Consider the following 24,455-nt stretch of genomic DNA (forward strand, 5'->3'; position numbering starts at 1 on the left):
CTCTTCTTGATGTGGCTGGACCACCTACTCTTGTTGGTGTGATGGATGAGTCGCTGAAACTGCCTGTGCTGTAGATTCTAGTTTACTTTGGTCTTTCCTTTTCTCAATGAACTTTTTACTTTCTTTGATCATTTGGTTTATTCTGATGTGGTTTTGTTCCATTGTGCCGGTCTGAAGTTTCAGAGCTAGCTGTTAGATGGGAATGGCTTTAGGTCTCAGCTCTTGGGTTTTAAATGCTTCACATTGAAGTGTGTTAGGAGGACTTGAGTGAAGTTGTGTCCAGAATCTGAGGGACTGTTTTTGGATGTGTATTATCAGGGGGTGTCTCCCTAGTTCAGCCCTGCATGCATTATTTGGTGTTCTTCTCTGAACTCTTAAAATGTTTCTACAGAATGCAGGGATTCTATGGGGTGTTAATTCCATTTGGAGTAATCTGTCAAACACTGTGGACCCCAAACCTCACAGCCATATAGAGCTATAGGCATAATTACACTATCAAAGATTTTACACCAGACTGGAACTGGAATATCTGTTTGGGTGAATTTGCCTCTGATGGTGCATTCACTGCCAGACCAAAACCTCCTGACGTGCTGATTTTTAGGCAGAGATAATCGTAGTGTAAAGTGTGTTCTTGTAGTTGTAGTGTTTCTCAGAGTGAACGTGTATCTGTTATCCTGTAATCTGTTTTTTTTCTGGAAAATAATTTAGGTTTTTTTCAGATTGACTGTCAGGGCCCAGTTTTGACAGTATTTCTCTAGCAGGTGTAGGTGTTGCTGTAGACCTTCAGCAGTATCTGAAAGCAGCACCAGATCATCAGCATAAAGTAACACGGCTAACTCATTTATATCCAAGTTAAACAGAGTTGGACTCAAATTGCATCCCTGTTTTACTCCGTGCCCCTCCGTGTTTTTTATCATCAATTTTAACTGTGTTTCTGTGTACATGGATTGAATGATGTCAAAAGCTTTTCCCCCTTTGCCTGATTGTAGAATTTTATAATATAGGCCGTCGTGCCATATTGAATCAAATGCTTTTTTTAAATCAACAAAACAATGCTCTTACTACTGAGCTACAGGAAAGCATATACAGACCCAGGCCTCGACAGAGACACACTTACTCCTTAGTGCTTTTGTTGACATTCCTGTCCGGTTTGGTCCGTGATGTGGTGGTGGGGTGAGATGTGTGTTGGCTTTCAGGATATGACTATTTCCATATCCGATTCTGAGCCTGTCCCGGCATTAAAGTCTGAAATTCCCTTCAGCCTGAAAATGGCTGGTTTCTGTCTGAAGTTGATCAAAATGTTTGTCTTTGAGATTCTGATGGAGGTATGTGCTGCACAGATGTAAACGTCTTTATCGCAGTCTATGGTGCCTCTCTTGAGCTTAAGCCAGATATGAGTTGAGTCCTTCTTCTGTATGGATAGGTTGGTTTTATACCAAACGATTACCCCTCCCGAGTCTCTTCCGCGTTTCACATTGTAGTTCTAGCGGGATGGCAGTATAATTTCCATGTATCTGTTACACGTAGACTGTTACATGACAATGAATAAAAACAAGAATGGGTGCCAATAAAGTTTTATACGTATTTATGTTACAGTTTATTTACATTGTATTTTTCATATGTGCATTTCTTACGCGTTCAGATCATTTTTATTAGTAGTAGTAAGATTAATAAAGAGTAAAAAAAGAGTTTTATTTAAAAATACGTAAAATTTATTATATTTATTGAATACAAAATTATATTATTTTAACATTTAACCTGGTCAAATTCGTTAAATAAAAATGTAGCTGAGTTTTAACACAAGGGGGCACTAAGAATCCTAATAAGAAGTGACGCACAATCTCCTTTGATAAAAAATGGGTTAAGACTAGATAAGAGCTGTGGCCTCACTGGCCTGGGGCTGGACTCCTTCGGCCATTTTACACCCTTCTTGTGCCTTTTCTACAGTAGAAAATATTACGTTTTTATTTCAGCATAGAGAGCAAATCAGCAAAGAGACAACGTGGATCTGGATCGTTGAATTCCCTCAGTTGTATTTTGCAAACAGCTGGTTAAGCTCGTGCACGTATGTTGACTGTGCTGAAGTGAAATTGTGGCCGTTCAAACCAGACTGACACGAGATTGCATAAGTATACAAACAAATAGTTAAAAATCACCATTAACTCATTGTATTTGAAGAACAAATGCCGACTATCATTGATAGATGGTGATATGAAGAATAAAATAAAACCTGCTGCAATAACTGACCGAAAAAGATTACGTCACAATCGTTAGCATTAAGTTAGATTAGCATGGGCGCATACGTTAAATATATAGATCATGTATATCGGGGCTTGCTTTTTGTTTTAATATGTATAGCCTAGTTTTAGACTACTTTATTATTAGTGATTCGTTTAATGTTTACTTAGCATAATGTTTATATGCGTTGCACATTTATTGACTTGTTTTTAAAGCATAAAAAATAGGACTCTTGAGGCATTTAGCCTACATGAGAGAAAAGCCTGTTGAGGAGTCTGTGGACATGTTAAGACAGATTTGTGCTGTCAAGCAGATGCGTTTGAACATCACGAGTTCACAGGTTTGCTGCAGAATACTTGAGACGCAACGCAGCGCACTGGAATGTGTGGCAGACCTGTTTTTAAAAATGCATTTCCTGGAATTCTTGCACACACGCTACTAATGAAAATAATACAATGTCAGTAGCTAATCGTAACAACGTGAGAGCTGTCGTGTTCAATGTACAACTACACAAACTTTCTTTTGAGAAACATACCTTTAACTTAATAAATGCAATGTTGTCATCAGTAATGTGGCTCTTTGTGCCTTCATTGCTTACATTTCTAAGTGCGTTTGTGCCAAGTCTGAATGTCTCTTTTTGCAGCTGCATGTACAAGTGGCGTTGAGTTGTGATTGGTAAACTCTGTTTCCTGGTGCTGGCAGGCTACTTTCATGATCTGAACGCTGTTTAGTCCCTCTTTGACATCCGCATCTATTGCTCTCTGAAAGACGACACGGTAAGACTGTTTTACTTTTTTACAGGAATATTTCCTGCAGTCAGTGTGCTGTAGAAAGTGTTGCTTTAAGTGTGAATCGAGCCTTAAAAGCTGCAAAGACACAAGATCTTTAGTTTTTATAAAACGTGTTTCTGAATCAGATTCATACTAGCTAACTGCAATGGGCACTGTTTGTCTTAAAATGCAAGGTTGCTGATTTAGATTTAAGCTTCACTGATCTATTTTAGGTTTTCATTCACAAATGAACATCTGATTTTGTTATGTTTGACCTTTATAGGTAAAAATATCCATATCCTATTGTAATATTAATAACCGATTATAAGGCATTTTGGTTTTACTGCTTAAATAAATTCACTGATGACACCGACAGCAGCCGGCACTAGTGGCACCATCCTCTATCTTTCGATGTACTTTTTTGGTAAAGTCGTGCGCAACCACATCCTCTCTTAACATAAAAGACCAAATTGAGATCCAGTTCTGACTGGCTCCTGTATGCTCTACACACCACTGACGATTCACCGTCAGTCACTCTAAAAAATAGTACATTGCACACTTGTGTTAATGTTTCCAAAAGTGAAGGTATTTGAAGGAAGAAAGAGGTTATTAAAGGTTAAGCTTACCATCATAGAAATACATTTCTGCCCTCTGACTGCATTCAGATTGTTTTTTAATTTAAAGGAGTAGTTCACCTTTAAAAGGAAAATTCTGTTATTATTTACACACACGCTTGGCATTTAAAACCTGTATGACTTTCTTCCGCAGAACACAAAAAAAGATAAGAATTTTGAAGAATGTTTTTAATAGATGTACTGTTCTGTTACCAACATCTTCTTCTGTGTTCTGCAGAAGAAAGAAAGTCTTTGCTTTGAAATGATAAGAGTCAATTATGACGGAATTCTAATTTTGAAGGTGAACTAGTCCTTTAATTTGCTGTTAGATCACGAACCATTTAGAATTAGGAAGTTGACTCAGAGTGGTAGTGAAATATATTTTCCTCACTTGTTTTTGTCGTACCCTCATCCCCTGACATTGTGTAACCTTCTTAAGTGTTTCACTGTGGTTTTGCTCTTGAAATCTATATTTTCCACACACACGGGCATTTATGGTTTGTCCTGTATATGACTGTGTAGTCGAGCATCTTTGTAGTCAAACTGGAATACTTTATTCAGCACTGGTGGATCTATCGCCGTTTTGTTGCTTCAGGAGTATCTGGAAATATCACGTTTTCTTTGATGAAAACTCATTTTTTATTGGCATGTTTAGGGGGCCACAAAGTCATTTGAAAATGTTGACGATACATTTTAGCCTCATATTGAGGAGCGCAGTAGATGGCATATGTCATGGGCATCACTGCGCTGATAAATAGACCATAAAATCTGCCGTTGAAATGATTTCCGAAGAGATAAAAACTGGTGGTTTTATAGTACTTTGCTATTCCATTTAGTTCTATCTGAACAGTTGACTGGCCTCATTTTTTCCACACAAACGAACAAGATTTTCAGCAACCTTTCACTCACCCTCCAGTAACCCACTGAGGGAGAAGTATCCAAAAATATAAAAAATGTCTGACAGAGTTGTAAAGAGGAAGTATGTATTTACTTGCAGGTCTTGATACATGAGAGCTCTGTGTATTGATTAAAACAAACCTTTCACTTCCTTAACAAGACATTTGTGCTTCAGGCCCTAATGTAGACTGACCAAAAAGCTGTCCTGAGTCCTACGAGTCTGTTCACTCAAGAGAAACTGTGTGGAAATACTTCAGTGTGCTCCTGCATTTTATTTTGGGTTTTAATATTTTTTAAAGCCAATCTATGTGACTATATGGTTGTGGCCATAAAGTCACACGCCCATTTGTTTAAACATTTACATAATTTGTAGGATGTTGTATTTGTTTAAAATCTCCTGGAATTGAAGTATCTGTTATGTCGAAAGGTGTTTGACATATTTGGATAGTACTAAACAAAATGCAATTATGTACAAAAAAGATAAACATGTTGCAGATTCTACTAAATAAACTAATGAACATAACCGTAGATAACACGTTTCTCATTGTTGAGAGATGGCATCAAACTATGTGGTTGAAATGAGACACATCATCTTGCTTCCTGTTTGTGCAACAGTTTCCAGTCATGCAGGAGCAGTAAAGACATCCGTGTTCTTTTTTTGTCAGAGTTCGTTGCTGGTTTTATCTTTCAGGTCATTTCAGTCCCATCATAATTTTTTGATGTATTGACAGTGACATCATCAATTTTTTTATGTCTAGCCATAAGGAGTCTCAGGCTGCTTGGATACCAACAGATTTGTGGTCGTAGTTTAGTGTAGTTTGATATGTTATGTAATCTGTTCTGGTCTTTATTGGAACTGTTTCATTTGAACAGCTGTCAGTTGAGTGAACTCAATATTCAAGCTGCTCTAGCTGACCGTGTTGTGTCGGTAAGAAACATCACAAACAGTTTCTCCTAGACAGCAGAAAACAAACAGAGAGGTCAATTGATTCTCAAGGAAAACTGTAATCTCAAATGTAAATCCTCTAGCCTTTTTGTCATCGTATTAAATGTCTACATAGTCACTTAGATTAGCCAAGTTGTCAAGATTTATTTTCTATTACTCTTACTCTTATGTGTCATTACAAACTGCCTTTGCACAATTATTTTTGTCCTTTATAAAAAAAATTGTACTGGGTTAGATTTTCTGCATTGGCTCTTGTGAGGCACTTGCCAGCCTGCACGCAGGCACAGTAGATGTGGCGATCTCGAAAAATTTAAACTTAGCAACCCAAAGTTATGATACAAGTCTGTTTATTTACTGATCAGATATATGCTGTTTAATTGTGATTTTAGAAATATGTCTTCCCCTATTCAAGTGGATAGGACTGTGGACTTGCTATTATGTAAATAGCTGCCCAGAGGCATTGTCAATTATTATTTTTCAGAATCAAAAGGACAGTGGCTCAAAATACTATTTGAATCCTTAAAAACGTAGTTGTGATTGACAGAACTAAATGACCAGTCTCCTCCTGTACCCTTCTTATACTTCAGTGGGGCAAACTGAGAACTCCATTAGGTCTCCTGAGATCTGAAAGAACAATAAAAACCTTCCTCAGGGCAGCTACATTCATCTTTCTCATGTAGTATTTGTGGCACAATAAAGAATGATGAATTACATAAAACCTGTAGAGAGCTGTATATAGACTCATTCCTACTGAATTACAGTCACTTTTGACCTGTCACTCTCATAGGAACTGCCATGACTTAGTTATCAAGTGAGCTAAACAAGTTTTGGGTGTAAAAGTTGTTCCGACATGATCATTTTTGTAAGGTCGCTTCAGTCACGTCAATGTGTGCCTCTTTGCGCCAAATGTGAATCAACAATGTCTTGCATGCTATACACTGTTTTGCAATGTGATTGTTTCAACGCAAACTAAACACCCCTTTTACATTTGCATTTTGTCATTTAGCACAAGTTTTTATCCAAAGCAGGGGAAAACAATAGAAGCAATTTGTGCAAAAAAAGAACATCAAAATGCATAGGTGCAGTAAAACTGGTCTCAGTTAGCTTACCACACTATATGAAGCTAAGAATTTTATGGGGGGATGGGAAATAGAGAAGAAGTAGAAGACTTTACTAATGGGTCAAATGTTGACCGAAGAGATGTGTTTTTAGCCGATTCTCAAAGACAACTACAGAATCTGCTGATCTTGTGACAAGAGGTCGTGGAGCACATCTGGAGAATGTGCGTGAGAGTGATTTTTTTTCCCTTTGTGGGACTGCACCACAAGACGTTGAGTGCAGGGATCGGGCGGGTACATAAGTCTGAATTAGTGAGTGTTGATATGGGGGTGCCGAACCATTGGTGGTTTTGTGGATCAAGAGCAGAGATTGGAATTGGATGCGAGCAACTATAGGGAGCCAGTGCAACCTATCGAAGAGAGGAGTGACGTGCGCTCTTTTTGGCTCGTTGAAGACCACTCTTGCTGCTGCATTCTGGATCATCTGAAGAGGTCTGGTTGTACAAGCCGTAAAACCAGCGTGTATAGCATTGCAATAGTCCAGTCTGGACAGGACAAGAGCCTTGACAAAAACTTCCGTAGCATGCTCAGACAGGTAAGGTCTAATTCACCTAATATTGTAGAGGATACATCTACTGGACCTGGTGGTGCAGACAAGATGATCTGTAAAGTTCAGCTGATCATCAATTACCACTCCCAGGTTTCTGGCCGTTCTGGAAGGAGTAGTGGTTGATGAACCTAGTTAGATGGAACGGTCGTGCTGAGTCTTCGGGTCGGCTGGGATCACGACCACTTCAGTTTTTGCAAGGTTCCGCTTCAGTCATTCAGGCATGCTGAGATGCATGCAGAAACCATCTGATCATTCGGAAAAATGACAGGTGGAGCTGTGTGTCATCCACATAGCCGTGATAGGAAAAAACATGTTTCCGAATTACAGAACCTAGGGATTTTGTGTATATGGAGAAGAGCAGCGGGCCAAGAACTGAGCCCTTAGGTACCCCTGTACTTAGAGGCTGGGAATCAGAGACCTCACCTCGCCAGGATACTCTGAATGAGAGGTAAGACCACCGTAGCGCCATTCCATACTATTGAGGGTCGACAGGAGATTTTGGTGGTTGACAGTGTCGTAAGCGGCAGATAGATCCAGGAGGATGAGTGTAGAAGATTTAGAGGCTGCCCGTACCAGTCTCAGGGCTTCGATGACTGAGAGCAGTGCAGTCTCTGTGGAATGACCGCTCTTGAAACCAGACTGGTTGCAATCCAAGAGGTTATTCTCTGTGCGAATCGAGGAGAGCTGGTCAGCTACCATACGCTCAAGGGTTTTTGCAATGAAGGGGAGGAGAGATACAGATGCAGTTTCCTAGCAGTTCAGGATCAGGAGCGGGTTTCCTCAGTAGCAGGGTTTAAAAAAAAACTTTTATAGTTGCGCTCCCTTTTGCTTTTTGATATCTTAACCTTAATTCAGTGTCTTTAGCGAGATGACAAAACAAGCGAAAGCACTGCAGCATGTAAACCACAAACCTCTTGAAATCTGATGTCCTTACAAAACCACAGCAATGCAGTGCCCCTCAGCACAAGGACTGCCAAAAGCAGAGCATCAGGGCCGCATTAAATGCAGGGCCACGCCCATGGTAACCTCGAACAGGTTCCTCTGACAGGTTGACGATCCCTGAGAGAGATGACAGAAGGACGTGCTAGAGAACTGAAGATGGAAAGTCTCGTTGATACAGAGTCATCTCCAACCAGAGGTGGAAAAAAACAGTCCACGCAGCATGTTGCCTCTGCTAGAGGGAGAGAGAGAGAGATGAAAGGGGAAACAATGTGATAGTTGATATCAAAAGGGGGATGGGAGGAATAATAAATATCTCTAGAGAACAGAAACGTGAAGACTGATGAAATCGAATGGGGAATAAAGAGAAAGGAGGGGAGATGGTCCTGTGTGTGCACGCGTGTGCGCATGTGAGGAAGAGGATGATATCATCGCAGTCTCCCTCTAATGAGTGATGGTGTTGGGAGGCGTGCTGAACTGAACGGACGTTTTGCTTCTCATGCCAGGGAATCAATAGTGTCTACAGCCTGGAATACCATTCCCACATTACTGCTTCTCATTGCCAACACTTCAGCAGTCGTTGGTTGTATAGCGTGGATTACAAATAGATAATTTGTGAAATTCTTTCGTCCCTCACTTTCTTTCTGTCTTCCTTCTATCTCGCCTGCTCCCTCACACTCCCTCTCTCGCTCGCTCACACTGGCTCGCTCCCTCTCTCTCCAGCTAACCCACACCCAGTGACTCCGTGTCTCGGTTTCTGTGGCAGGGATGCTTCTCTGAATTTTCTTTTCATTTTAAATGTGTAGACACTTGTCTCAGAGACAGACACTTTTCTGTATCACAGGACAGTTTCTTTGATTTTCTCAATTTTCTTCTTTATTGGAAAAGCTTGTGTAAAGAGCATATACACAATGTTGGGCTTGGATGTTTGTGAATTTGGAGGACAGTTTCTGGAACTGCTCTGGTTAACAGTTTGCTACAGAGGTGAGAAATGCGTTTATTTTGCATACCATCATCAAAAATGATAAAAAGTTGAGAATGATTTACTGTTGCTTTATTTTTAAATGCATCGGTTACAACTTGAGTAGGTGGATATTAATGCTCTAAACTCCACTAAAGATGCTCAGATGACCTGTCAGTCTCATGGACCAGCCCAAAAACCTCTAGCTAGAACTTTGATGTTTAAATTGCATGTTGTGCACAATGTTCAACAGTTACATGTATCATAAAACAAATTTTCAATTTTTAGTGATTTCCTTTACCTAGTCGAGTCATATACTGTAGATGATCATTTGCCGTGATGACTTCCTTTGTGAACACAGACATTTTTATAGTTGGTATAAGGTGGATGGATCAATATGTATCGATCAACCCATTGTTGCTCTCACAATGTTGTTTGTGTGTGTGATCATCATGTTGCTTGTAATTACATGTCACATATTCAGGGCTTTACTCTGCGGATCTTCTGCTATATGGACAGCAATCTGATGTTCAGTAGTTCTCCAGTCTTTTCAAATCCTCTCAGTTTCACTTAAATACAGCCGTATGTAAAGACAGTATGTAGAAAGTAATGATGTGTGAACAATGAACACCTGCGTATATTTGTCAAGTGGAGAGAAATTTGCATGTGTGTGTTTATTTGTGTGTTGGATGGGTTATGCTGGGTTATGTGGCTTTTACAGTTGTGAAAGATAACACACAGGGAATGTTTTAATTTCCAGTGCTTTATGAAGTGCACTTTGCAGGTTGTTCAGGTTAATCATGCAAGATGATGCTTGTAATGGCATTTTTATGACCACAGGTTACATAAAGAGTAAAGAATACATTTCTAGGTATGCATATCACGTTTATTTATATAAATCATTGCGTTGCTCATTTATCCCCACAGCCCTGGGCTATATTGTGCTATATTGCTTTAAACAGGTTATATTTCTAAATAAATACACAAGGGTGTGTCATACACATTTCTATATTAAGTACATTCATGTACAGTATATGTATCAATACCACAGAGGCTATTTGGGTTAAGCGATTGACAGAATCTGGCTCCACAGGACTGACCGGTGCCCAGGCTTCCCAGCACTCTCTGCCAGACTGCAGGTGCTGACACACTAAGACCCCCTGTGGCCCGGCAGAACTGCATCACGACTCAGTGAGCTGCCGGGCTGTGATGGATGGCTGCACGTCAGAGACCTGACACATGTTTAAAGGTCTAAATCAATTAGATTGCATGTAGGAGATTTCAAAAAGATGACGAGTTTGTGCGCTCCAGGGAAAGGCTGTGTGAATGCGTAGTATCATGGCATGCATCATTGCATGTCATTACATTGATCTGATTTATCACTCTGCAGTTGCTTATTAACAAGTCCAAAAATGTAAAGGTTTGTTTGATTGCTTATTACTTTTCACATTCTCATTTTGTGTGTTTATAAATGTAAATGTTTTATTAGAATAAGAGTGTTCTAAAGGTAGATCATTTATACACCCGCAGTTCAGAACATGTATATCATGACTGTTTCTTCTGTGGAACACAAAAGGAGATATTTTAAGAAATATCGTTTTTTGTATGGTTTTGTATCCATTCAATGGAAGTCGATGGGGCCAGTGTTGTTTGGTTACCAACATTCTTCCAAACATCTTCTTTTGTGTTCTGCAGAAGAAAGTCATACAGGTTTAAAATGTATGTGAGGATAAGGAAATTATGGAAGGATTTTTGCGTGAACTATCCTTTTAAGAAGCCATAATCTTCTGTGATGGTGTTAACATACTGTTCTGTCTGTAAAGTGTAGAGCAATGCAGATTTCCAGACTGCCATGGTTTGTGTTTGTTTCTGACTTAAAGGATCAGAGTTTACTGATATGAATCTGTCGACTGAGCTCTTTCTTTGATGAACTGAGAAACTGAGAAACTAGACGATGTAAAGGTGTGAATGCAACGTCATATGCGAGGAGGTTTTTGTTAAACATGATTGCCACTAAAACCAGTTGCAAGAACTTGTGTTTGGGCTTTTGTTTAAAAGCCACTGAACTGCTAGATGCAGCTAAAATATACATACGAAAAGTAATTTATTTAATGAATGCCACGCCTTGACAAGTTGGAAATAAATAAAGCAGTCAGGAGTAAACATACTGAACTGTAGCGCCACTTTGGTGTATAGTGTTTCGGTGCAGAACTCTGCATTTTGATTATAGTAGGCTGCCCTTGATTAATATCAACCAGTTGCTGGTGTGGTAGATTGTGGGAGTCTGCTGAATCTGTTGCCTGCTAGAGGAATTAGGCTGTGCAAATTGCGGTCAACACAAGTTTTGTAGGCACGTTAACGTGGTTACCTGATCTGCATAGTGAATCGTGCGTGCAAATAAAAAACACAGTTTATAGACGGTTTCAGACGCAGCAACCTAAACAAACGTTATGTGGCCCAAACTTATCTTTCACAAAGAATCAATAAATATTGAGTAGTTTTTATATAATTTAATACAATTAATACAATAAAATATTAATATAAATGTATATTAATATTCATAAAACATAAAATAAATCGTTATATTACTAGCCATTTGCCAGACCAAAACCCCAAACACAGACCGGAAGTTAACTTCAGGCCAGGTGCATGCATCCGATATTTGGAAGAATGCTTGCAATCAAACAGTTGTTGCCCACCATATACCATGGTAGGAAAATTACCTTATACATTTCTTTGTTTCGTTAAACACAAAAGAAGATATTTTGAAGAATGTATGTAAGAAAACACTTCTGACTTCGATTGTCATTTTAATGGGAGTCAAGAACTGTTTGGTTTTAAGTATTCTCCCAAATATCTTTCTCTGTGTTCATCACACAAATCTGTTTACAATTCGTTGTTAACAACTCGAGGGTGAGTAAATGAAGATAGAATTGTCATATTTATCCTTCTAGAATAGCTTAAGAACAGTGGTATTTGTACACCCACTTTAACGTTTCTGTACAGCAATAAACTCTCATTAAAGAGAAGTCCAGGGAATGTTTAGCTCTTTTAGTATGTATGAGACTACAGACTGTCATTGTTTGCTCATTCACACTTCACCTCATTAGCTGCGCGCTGAAACCTGCAGCACGCTATCAGAAGAAAACCAGCATGCTATTCATCACCATGCAGCCAGGCATTTAATTGCGTCTTCTGATCAAAGCCGGTCAAAGCATGCAGCCTTTGAAGCTCGAGATGCTGTGTTTCACATATTTCACTCAGAAATTATTCTTCTGAAGGCAGCGAGGTCAATTTAAAAAGCTTTTCAGATTCTGTAATGTATTAGCAGTGCTGCTTAACACGGTTGATACCGGTTAATTACCGTCAGCGCTCTTGTGCAAATAAAGATGACCTCTCATTAATAACCGCTGTAACAGTCGGTGTAGTCGGACCAATCTCTTGTGTTTTTTAAAGGATTAGTTCACACAAAAATTTAATTATGTCATAATTGACTCACCCTTGTACCATTCCAGATGTACATTACTTCCTTTCTTCAGGTAAACACAAACAAGAGCATGGTTAGGATGCTGCTCTTGACTGTTTGAGATGTGCTAAATTGCCCAATTATTCCTGTCATCTATTTATTGTGACAAGCTTTCCTGTAGTGAATCGTGTCTTGGGGGATTTGATTTGGGTGTTTTGTGTGCGGGGTATTTAATTGGTGTGCATTTTTGATAAATATTTCAGCTGTAGCTAATTGCGCATGGACAATTAACTAAATGGCTTCATTATGCATAGGATATTGGTCTAAAGGACACCAGCGTGCAATATGTGGCATCTCTTGAGGAAAATGTCAGTGCGCCGACGTCAGTTAAGGCATTTCCTTTTTTATATCTTCAATTGATTAATTCATGTTAATGCATAGCCAAATGTTTCCCCTCAAACTTTATTGCCATTGTTCATTGATGTATATTGTTTACGTAGTCACCAATAGCCCTGTGGTTAGTACGCCGGCATATAATCCCGCCTCGAGCGTCCTTTGCCGGTCCTACTCCCCTGTCTTTATCCAATGCTTTCCTTTCTGTTCTCCATTGTCTTATCGCAATAAAGGCAAAAAGTATATAAAAAATCTATTTCAATAGTTAATTGGCTCATTAAGTCTTTATAGCCGGAGTTTGTTGTATGTGTCTGCAGTATTTTGTATCTGAAAATTGCCCATAAACCATACAACCAGACCCATTTTTCTTAAATCGCCTTCTTTGATTGTGTTTTCATCCCACGGGTTTAATTTATATAGGGATGCAAAATTCGTATTGCCTTTTTGTCTGACAAAATTGGCCACCCATTTCATACAGTAGCATTTGCAGAGTCCTTGAGCTAGTGCTGTCTAAATGCAAAATGAGATGGTGGTATATTTTTATGAGATAGCCTGAGATAAAATCGCTCCAATAAACCTAATGGCGTATTAGAGAATGACCCTCAAAAAGACCCTATTGATTCCATAAGATCACATTTATGCAGTAGCCACTGCCTACGCCCTTCCGTTATAGCATTTGCCTTCATATTATGCATTTAGGGGTTTTGTCCAGCTTTCATTATATAAAAAAGGGTTATCATCACTTTTGATAATCATTGGGGAGAACGCGAGTATGTTTCCATGGTTGCGGAGTCCCTCTAGTCATCCTCAACATACTGTAAATATCTCCAACCTGGGTAAAAATGGAGGGTGTGATGGTGCTCTCTCTCTCCTTTATCCCCAGCTGTGCTCAGGAACCTCCAACCTCGGGAGCTTCATTTGTCCTCACCCAGCCATGATGTCATCTTTTAGTTTTTGTTGTATGTGGAATGTTTCCACAACACGCCTGGTCTTGGGAGTTTTATGGATGTAATGATTTAACTCTCCTAATTCATAAGACAAATTGCTGTTTCTGCTCCTGGCCTCCCGCATGGAGAGCGCCTTTCTGGGTCTTTATGTTCCTTTGTGTCTCCGGGGAGCAATGTCTCAGCCGTCTACACGGCAGATTGTAATAGTCCCCTGTGATTATGAGCTGTTACGCTGAAATGCTGTGTGTTGGTTTTGACAATGAAAACACGTTTTTCAATGTCGTACAAGTGCCTAAATTAATAAAAGCCAATAGGTTTGCTTAATAAATCTGCTGAATCCAGGCTCCCTAATATTATTATTCAACACCGACGATTATATGAACTTCCCGCTGTTCTTTTTAGTATTAGTATTGTCAGACTGTGAGCGTTTAGGTAAGGATTGTCAGTCCAGTGAGCTAGATTGAAATTAATGTGTGCTATCATCTGTGTTAAAGATTAATATTATGCACCATTATGAGAGCATTACCACAACAATTGAGTGAATATTAAAAGAGATACATTAGAATACATTTCGTTGGATCTGGGTTAGTGAGACCTGGAAGAAAATATCCGCAAATATATTAAAAAGTGAAGTACAGGTATAAGATATCCATTTTAATCCAAATCATGAGTCAAAATATGTTGACCGGGGAACATGTATATGGTAGTCGTGATCGATTGCTGCCTGTTCGCTGTAAAGAGTCTTGTCTTGAGACCAAGGTCTAAACCTTTCTCGCTTTTTTCAGGCATCATGGCTGATAAAGAGACAGACGTTCCAGTGGTTGAGGATGAGGACGAGCGAGATCTGAACTACCAGCCTCCAGCCCAGAAGAGCCTGCAGGAGATCCAGGATCTGGACAAGGATGATGAAAGCTTGAACAAGTACAAGCAGACCCTCCTGGGCTCTGGACCTGTGGTGGCAGGTTAGGAAACTATCACTGAGCAAAACTAGAAAAAATATTTGAAACATTTCTGGAACATGCCTTCCTGCACATCTGTGTGTGTGTTCTTCTGTGCGGATGTTTTGCTGTGTTTAAGATCCCAATGGTTTCCTGAGAATTTCAAATTTAATTTTAGTCAGCAAAATAGTTAGCAGAACAGCTGTTTGGTAAACTGTTTAGTAAAGTGACATTTAAAATTTGTGAGTTTCTCACACTACAGATAAGTGTGTTATTTACCACCCAGCCAATTTTAATGGAGAAATAAAGATCCAAGTAATAAAATATCTTGGAATAATAGGCCGGACTCTCTGCTCTCAAATGCTGGGGGCGTGTCGGCTGTTGCCCCTGAAACCACGCCCACTGGCGGGAAAGCGCCCATTGTCAAAACACTGTTTCTCAAATGTCAAATACCGAAAGGGGCGGGGCATGCATGCTCGAATGCCTTTTTCGTCATCGAGTAACCGCTTTAGGCCCGCCCAGAAATTCTTGATCACAGAATTGGTGAAAAACTGTTTAACGGTTTAACTCCACAATTCAGAACTGTATACTTCTGAGTCTTTGTAACGTGATTCAGCGATATATTTCTAACATTTATGATATGTTAAGAAAAAATTCTCTGATTTCTCTTTACCCGGTCTTTAAGATTTTTCCTGACAACCTACATTTTTCTCACATGTCAATATACTACTGTGCATCTAAATGCATATTGGTCTATAACCCCCAACATACCCCCCCCCCCATTTAACCCACATGTACTGAACACATATTGTACACTGGTGTAATGAAATGTTTAAAGACCCAGCCTTATGAAGATTGATTTGCCTACTTGGTCAAAACTATAGTCTGGCCCTCAAGGGACATTTTATTTCTCCCACTGCTGTCTAGACTGACTCAGAACCTCGGGGTATTCCAGTCTTGGTTCAAAGCTCCCAAACAATAGATCAAGAAGGTGGATAGTCTTTGAACTGCTTTGTTATTTGGAGAAACAGGAATTATGATTCCACTGGCTGCATAATGCTGGATAATTTGCATTTAATATTCTGTCCCACTGCACAATGCATTAATTATGAGATAGGTTATTGTATTTCTGACTCAGTTATTGAGTGAATTTTTTTTTGAAAATAGTTAGAGAAAATGGTCCGGGGAGAGCTTTGTTTCTTTACTTTTTCACTCTGTGATAAATTGCTTCTCTGATATTAATGGAAGGACCTTTCAGTGCAAACTGTAAAACACACAGCGGATACACTGTGGCTAAAGGTAGATTAATTTCAGCTTGACTCAAAGGCGCTTAGAAGTTCAATTGAGATGGTGTTTTATTTTTTGCTTAGAATCAGTCAACTGCAGTATTTTCCATTTCTTCTAATATAATGTGCCAAGAATACTAAAGGTATGTGAGAGCTCTTGACTTCTCTAAGTCAAAAACGATTCATCTGCGTATTGTTTGTTATGGCCCTGGTTAATAATAGGATTCCTTTAATATGCTGGAATGCATAAAGGAGCATGTGCAGGTCTTTTAAGGTGGTTTTGTGGTTCTGTCTGATGACAGGAAAGATCTGCTCACAGAACTGCTGTCAATGACCGATCAGAGCAAAGCACCCATGCAGTCAACACCACAGTGGATCTTCCTTTGTCTTAGAGATCTGGCTTATGATACACACCCTTCCTTATATCATACATTGAATATGATGCTGAGAATTATTATCAGATAGGAAAGCTAAGAAAATGAACCTCTCACCTAACGCTATTAATATATAATTATTTAACAGTCGTTTTTATGCTTGTTAAGCTTCAAAGCTCCAGTCCCCATTCAGTACGTTTGTATTGTATTGTATTATAGGGAGTGGCTTTTCAGGATTTTGTTGCATCTTAACAAATATAGAAAGACATATGGGTTTGCAATAACATAACAGTCATGACAATAAATTCTAACTTAAATGTTATTTTTGAATGAACATTCCCTTTAACCCATTCATTGGAACTGGAAACATTAAACAGGCTTTCGTGCATTAATTTGAAACATAAAACCGGCCTGATCTCCATTAATACGATTTTCTCAGATTTAACAGAGAGATTCTATATGTGTGATCAATCATGTTTGATGAGTCTGGTCCCTGGTGCACAGTTTTACGCATGTACGTGCCTGCAGTGGGCGGCGGCACTTGTAGCCATCAGAGGACGATTTACTGCACTTTCACATTTAAAACCAACCCACCCTGCATCAATATCACTGCATCAATGAGACTCATCCAACAATTTGTTATGTGTGGTTTCATACCACTGTAGCTACATATTCATATTTCCATTCCAGCATTTAGCACCTAATTCCTCCTGCGATGAAATCACGTTCACATGTGAATATCTGCTGATATGCAGCTAATGGTTAAGATGTGCAGTGTTGTTATAGGGCGAGGCAGCTGGAGCTATATCGCTCTATCGAAATGTGCTGATACAGCATGAGGTCACTAACCTCCATCAGCTCTGTGTACACCTAAACCCTCAAAGACAAACCCAATCTTCCTCTATCATTGCTGGAGCTTTGTAAATACAAAAGCAGAGAGGAACTAGATGGCTTAGTAACACAGATTAATACATTTGTAAATGCCTCTTTCTCTTGTAATCATGTATGTGAAAGATGCTAAAATGTTAACGATAGATACAACAAAGGGAGGGGATTATGAACTGTAGCATTGAGAGAGGGAGACCTGTCTTTCCCCAAACGTGAATTGATGGTATTCATCTACACGGTTCTGCGATGATAAATGTGTCTTATTGTTTGTTTCCCAGCCCTATTTCCCCTCCCAATTCACTGTTTAGTCCACTCCAAGTGTCTTGTAAACAAGTGGGTTTATTGTGCTGTAGATATTGTATGATTTGATATGCTTATGTTTGTGATTTCTTATTTGTTTTATTACAGATCCCACCATTCCCAATGTTCAGGTGACCCGACTGACTCTAATGTGTGACCAGGCCCCTGGACCCATAACCATGGACCTGACAGGTAAGTCCAATTTCAAAACTATTCACCTGCATACAATTCATTTAAAATCAAACACAGTCCAAGCGTTAACTCTACACATTTTTAATAATTAGCATTCATAGTATAATAGTTCTGCGGTTTGAGGTAAGTAGGTTGATTATATAATCTCTATTGTCCAAGCAAAGGCTGCTGGTCATGCCGAAAGGGCAGCTGCTTAGTTGACACTATTGACAGGGGCTCAGTAGCTCTGCACTGCATTCTAATGCCTCACCTCCTTCAGAGAGATGATGTCATGCCTTCCCCAACCAGCCAATCTCAGGCAAGCAGGCTGGAGATGGTCATCTGCAACACAAATCAATCGTGCACCGCTGTATGCAATAAAACAAATGTGGCCTCCATAGACTAGAGGAGATTGTCACGTCTTTTGACTGACAGAGCATGTTTCTGCCCCCCTCCATTGCCCTCGGCTGGTCCAACGGTGCATTTCTCTCTTTAACAACGGGAATACAGCAAAAGGTCACCTGGTTGCTAGGCAATAGGATGATTCTGGGCTTTTTAAGTTGGCGCACTAAGAAGCCCTTTTCAGTCATAAAATCTGTAACATTATTCTCTGAGTAAAACCCAGTGTATCAACAGACATTTCCGCTTCTGAAGCAAAACCAGAAGTGACTTTGAGGTTTGGGCTGTCACATTTTCTGTGTGGACTTCCTGTTCAGCCAGTTTATGTTTTTAAATGAATTTAGCACTGAAAAAAGAAACAAATGCGCAGTTTATTTGATTAGTTTCTCAGCATCCTGATGGGTGGTTAGATGGTCGTTTTGGATTCAAAGCCTGACTAACTCCAATGTGGTCCCCCCATTTATGAAAATAATTCTCTTAGAATGAATCTGTCCCACTGAAAGCAGCGCTTTCGCTCCCGAGTCACTTACAGGAATTGTGCGGATCGGGTAACAGCACATGCATGGATACAAAATGAGTTCTGTAAGAAATGTACACGCCACAGTTCACCATCTAGTCTCCTCTAGATTGTGTAAGATAGAGCAGACTACAGTTATCTGTATAGTTTACTGGGACTCCACAGCATCACCTCATTAAGCTCTGAATAAACACAAGACACATAGTCCACAACACACAATAATAACAGAGAAAATGCTCTGTATTTTTCTTTTTATTCACTTTTGAGAAATACAATTTGTTCAAACATTATTTGTTATGTGAAGCCTTGATTTTGATCACAGTTATGATTTGTCTTGTCCCGTGGTCAGTCTTTCACATTGCTGTTGGATGACGTTATGTTACTCCTGCGGTTTGATTTTGTTGAGATACAACAGACACTGGACTGGAATAAATACACAAAGCTGATTCAATGAAAATTTGAAATGAACAGCCTCTTAATTTTTCCCTGGCTGTATATATTATTTTGATGCAATAGTTTAGGATTTTATTTATTCATTTAGTAATGGCTTTCAGATACTTAGGTTTCCCAGAAGAGAAAGTAATGTATATTATAACTATATGAACCTTGTGGCAGTGCTCTTTTTAATGTTACAATTTGATCATTTATCACTGAATTTTGTGAATAAGATGCAATCTATTGAGCCTTCATAAAAAAAGTAGCACCACTGTTGAGTGAGTGCGGCCCAACATGAAACTGTAAGTTAAGGATAAACAAACAGCATAGAACATAACCCATGCGTTGTCCACAAACTGTATAAACAAAGCATTTTAAGCAGTGAGCAGGAGCCCATTAGCGATCTGTGATCAAGGACTCCTGCTGCAAATGACATCTGAAGCTCGCACCTCACGGCAGGACAGTCACTGAGATGGAACGCGCTAACCCGGCTGAGCTTTTGATGGATGCCATTGGTCCGACCGACAGTGGGGGGAAAAGACTCTGACGGTTACTGGTGGGTGTAGGTGGGGCGTGCTACCAGACTGCACCCCAGGCTTGAAAGCCACTCACCATGACAACATAAGTTCTGCTCTGCTGACGTTCAGATTAGAACGGCAGGAAGCCAGACCTTATCACTGTGCTCTTAATTGAATCCTTGAAGTGAGTCCACATGTAACCTCTTGAATATTTTCTTGCCTTAGAGCCTGAGGATAAAGCACTTGTAACATGTTTGGCACTTCATCTTGGCTGCTTTAAAATATTCTGGTCTTATCATGAGCTGGCCATAAGCAATGCTACACCAATGACGAGTCAATTTATCTTCAAATTGTGATGTGAAAGGACCCAGGAGAAAGTCATGTGTGTTCCTTTGTGGTTTTGATCCTCTGATTTTGATTTTAATGGGAACTTTACGTAGACACCAGTGTGCAAGTGACTGCATACTCTGAAACTTTTGACAAGACTTTGCCATCAAAAGACATTCATATCCATACATGTGTCAGCAGGAAACATATCTATTTAGGGAAGTAAGTGAGTTATGCTGGTGCTGATGAGAGGAGGGGAGGTGACCGCGCTGAACTCTGCAGTAGTGGGTGTGAGGGTGGAATAGGATGCGCTCATTCTCACCTCATACCATATTGCTGCTCCTCCAGACGGGTAGCGACTCCTCTGGGATCTTTCATGTTATTCATCTCCATCTATGCTATCTCGCTGCTGTGTGGGCGTCACACAAACAGCATCTAACTACAACTTCAGCAAATTGTGTTTATAAGCAGCCACCACCCTTGAATATGTAAAACGAGAAAGAGAGGGATATATGTAACCAGATATAGTTTTCTTGTGTTTTTTGCTTTTAAGGCCCAGCTGTTTATTTCTCTAAAAGAATCATAATGTACATTATCTTTAAATTGCATTGCTATTCACAATGTAATAATATTGCACACACTATAATATAACTCTCGCCATGGGTGACGAAATAATCCTCTTGTTCAATCGGGATTATTTTATTAAAGCGATTTTCCAAGATTAGGTAAATTACAGATACAGAATTTATTCTTGTAAAAAAAGCGGTTTTAAAAGGGCTGCATGCAAAGGATTATTGTACATTTAAGGGTGCTGTGTGTAATATTTTGGAGGATCTATTGACAGAAATGCAACATAATATACATACAGTAACTATTTCTTCAGAGGTATATAAAGACATTACATAATAAAGCGTTATGTTTTTATTACCTTTGAATGAGCTATTTCTATTTACATACACCGCGGGTCCCCTTGCATGGAATTTGCCATGTTGGTTCTAAAATAGCCCTTAACGGACAAAATGCACTAGAGAGTGTGTAACGTTATCTCCTTCAGCAAAGAAGCAAAAATGTGACGACATCTTGGTCACTAGTCATCAGCCACCGTAGTGCTTCGAAAGGTAAGGGTGGACTGAGCCTTTGGTTGCAATACACAACAGCACCGCTAGATGTCGCTAAACACTATACACTGGACCTTTAAAGGTGTAGAATCTAAAGTCGATACCACGTGTTCCATGAGCTGATGAAACATCAATGCTCTAAACAGTGTTTTATGTTAATATGTGGTGCACAGGAGCCATGAACTGGCATGTGGCATCATGTGATTAGGCCACAAATCATTAATGATGCCGTTCACTGTATCAATCTCCTATTTCTCTTTACTTTACTTTATTTAGTATCCATTACAAAGCACTTAGGGCGGATTCAAAGGATAAATTTATAATGTAGCAGTCGTGCTATTGCTAGGAAGCTTTTTGCAATGAACCCGCTTGAACCACAAGCACACAAATCATGTGACCTGCAAAAGAGTGTTAGGATATCGATTTGTGCTATTTTCTTCAGATCGTTGGTTAGGAGGACGGACAAAGTCTGTCGATGTTCGTCTGCCTGATGTAAATAAACCAAACGTTTGTTTTTGATTTACACAGGTGATCTGGATGCCTTGAAGAAAAAGAATTTCACCATGAAAGAGGGAGTGGACTACAGGGTGAAAATCCACTTCAAGGTAAATAATTTCATTTAAGAGCATAAAATTAGAGTCAAACATACTGTGATGTTGGTTATTTATATTGTGGTTTGAGAAAGCTGTCGTGTTCTTATGTTTACTTTGAAAGGCATATCATTTTAATTGTATAGATTCGATGTCTATACACTACTGTTTTAGAAGCCTTTGCAGGCTTCAGTAACATAGATTTTGTAGGATCTGAAATGCTTGTGTAGTGGATAGACATTTCCTGTCATGACTACATTCTTCCAAAGATCAGCATTGTATAAGCATGCAGAAATACACACAGACAGTTTCCCAGGCTAAAATATCCTAAAAATAACACACTTAAAATTAGTGTAAACTGTTCCAGATACAATGTAAGCAAAACGTGGGTTTGTGTTTGTTTTTCTTTGTTTCCAACTATGCTTGCAGTTGAAATGTTTTTATCAAGTATGTTTTGTATCAAACTCAACCTTATTCCTTCACAATCGTAGGACTGTCCCACAATCCATCAAGAAGGGCTTGATTTACAGAAAAGGATAGACCAAAATAGTTTATGGTTAAACTACTTGAATAGACAAGATATTCATTTTGCTGCACAGCCCTATGGGCTTTCCCCACAGGCCACTCAGATGTGAAGTAAATTACAAATTTTGCAAGGATCTAACAGGACCTCTGGTGGTGACTCCTGGTGCTCCAGGTTGAACGTCCTGAGAATGAAAACGGCATGTTAGATTAATAATATTTATTCTAATTCATCCCATCTGTTCCCATTAGGTCAACAGGGACATCGTGTCTGGACTGAAATATGTGCATCTGACCTACAGGAAAGGACTGAGAGGTAGAGCATCTGCTGTCATGAATTTAAATGTTGGCCTTGAAGCTTCCCTGGGAGTTTTAGAGTCAGGGGTGCATGGATATCTTTATTCACAGATCTGATAAACGTGTAACATTTGCTGAACGTTAATAGTGAACAATAGATTATGTTTAAAGCCGTTCATATTTCATGCTTTTGGTTAAATATATGGTTTATTCCAGATATGCTCAGATATATTCCCTCGGATCACTTTTGAGTAATGATTAAGGATAACACAATCTGGTTGCTTTAGATAAAAGCATCTGCAACACGGAAAAAGGTAAATGTGATGTGATGTTTTTTTTTGCCTGTAGTGGACAAGGCAGTATACATGGTTGGAAGCTACGGCCCGAGAGTTGAGGAGCACGAGTTTATGACCCCAGTAGAGGAGGCTCCAAAGGGCATGATCGTCCGGGGAAGCTACCACATCAAATCCTACTTCACAGATGATGACAAGACAGACCACCTGTCCTGGGAGTGGAACCTGCAGATCAAAAAAGATTGGGACACTGCAGAATAAAGACGTCCCAGGTGTCTTTCGATCAGAGAAACGTTCCGAATCAATGACAGGTGTTTAAAACAGAGACTTAGGCTAGGCAGATATGTGACCGGGGTTGGCTTTGTACTTGATTAATGAATAATTAATCACATTAAAATTACCATATTGAACATTTCTTGCGTATTAGGCATAATAAATGGTGAGGACACGTAGAGACTGGCAGGGTATTGAAGGTGACTTGGTACTTGTAATGATGGTAAAATTAACAGAAGAAATTGCTCATGCCTGTACTCTCAGGTTAGTGTACACTGTAAATGTAAATATAAGGATGTCTGTATTCTTGCATTGCATCTAAAGTTCTTTTCCCAGCCCATGATCAGATCAGTGCATGCTCGAGTGTGAAGCCATCGTGTTTGCAATGGCTTATATCCTGTATTGATGATGATGTAATCGGACTGCTTTAAAACTGATAAATACATGTGTAAGATGTGGTTTGTAATATGTGTTTAAAAGGTATTCCTGGGCATTACAACCCTGCTGAAAAGACAAGCATATTCACACGCTGGGGCTTGTCAGTATTATTGCTAGTTATTCTAGTTGAGATACATGATGAGAGGAAGAACATGTGTACTGGTGACCTGCATTGCTGGTCTTTTTAGCAAGGAAACTACCGTGAGCGGAGCCTATAGTCAAGCACGCTTCTCATACCATATAACTGTTCAAATCTGTCCAGGATTCTGTAACTGTGTCATTCATCTGCTGTAAGTTTTTGTCTAAATTCCAAAATAAATACACGTTATTGTTTATATGTCTGCCAATGCTGTGTCTAATCTGACCAAGTCCATAATGTTGTGTTGATTTAAGCATATCACACTTTCCTTTACACTCTTACTCCCCATAGGAAATAATGTTGTGTAGAAATATCCAACATTCTAATGAGACATATCTGTGAAATGGTTAAATGTTTTTACAGAATAACCCCCCTTAAAGAAAATGGATAAAATACTATGTATACAGTAACTTGCATGCGCATTATAAAAATGCCTATGAGGAAGACAAATGCTCAATCATTCTTAAACAATATGATGAGAATCGGCACACTTAAATGTCAGTAAGAGCATTTTCTCATTTTTCTATAACTGTGCGACTCCGTAGTCACAATCTGTATTTGACTGTATTTGATCTTATTCAAATTAAGTCAAATTTAATCAACAATATCAAATTCATACTGTACAATCCAGTTGTCTTTACAATTAACGTTAGATGTTGTCATAAACACCAGTATTGTAGTGGTAGTCTGCATATTGCATGACTTTACATTAAAAATGTTAATTGGGGCTGCAGTATGCAGCATTGTTAAATCTAATCCGAACATGTGCTTAGCTATAACTAAATTCAAGAGC

The 24,455-nt window shown here is 39.3% G+C and overlaps 1 protein-coding gene across 7 annotated transcripts; it reads left to right on the top strand.

Moving 5' to 3' along the window:
- Positions 1-1,836: 1,836 nt before the first annotated feature.
- Positions 1,837-23,856, top strand: arhgdig (Rho GDP dissociation inhibitor (GDI) gamma). 7 transcript variants are annotated; one of them, XM_079456670.1, is made up of 7 exons: positions 1,837-2,065; positions 2,882-3,014; positions 14,625-14,801; positions 17,734-17,817; positions 21,639-21,715; positions 22,475-22,538; positions 22,868-23,856. In XM_079456670.1, exons 3-7 carry the CDS (start codon positions 14,630-14,632, stop codon positions 23,071-23,073), a joined length of 603 nt encoding a protein of 200 aa, XP_079312796.1. In that variant the 5' UTR covers positions 1,837-2,065; positions 2,882-3,014; positions 14,625-14,629; the 3' UTR covers positions 23,074-23,856. The 7 variants fall into 7 exon arrangements, with proteins under 7 accessions (XP_079312796.1, XP_079312795.1, XP_079312794.1 ...); XM_079456669.1 differs by having other exon boundaries at positions 1,849-2,129; XM_079456668.1 differs by having other exon boundaries at positions 1,849-2,129; positions 2,941-3,014.
- The last annotated feature ends 599 nt before the right edge of the window (positions 23,857-24,455 follow it).

The sequence above is a fragment of the Barbatula barbatula genome, assembly GCF_947034865.1.
Source record: "Barbatula barbatula genome assembly, chromosome: 5".
Lineage (NCBI taxonomy): Eukaryota > Metazoa > Chordata > Actinopteri > Cypriniformes > Nemacheilidae > Barbatula > Barbatula barbatula.

What these genes read in the sequence shown, in the direction of transcription:
- arhgdig (XM_079456674.1), top strand. Translation starts at nt 8,984, where the DNA reads ATGTTGGGCTTGGATGTTTGTGAATTTGGAGGACAGTTTCTGGAACTG. An exon ending in CATAACCATGGACCTGACAG is followed by an intron (nt 17,818 to 21,638) that starts GTAAGTCCAATT and finishes TGATTTACACAG; the next exon opens with GTGATCTGGATGCCTTGAAG. An exon ending in GGGTGAAAATCCACTTCAAG is followed by an intron (nt 21,716 to 22,474) that starts GTAAATAATTTC and finishes TGTTCCCATTAG; the next exon opens with GTCAACAGGGACATCGTGTC.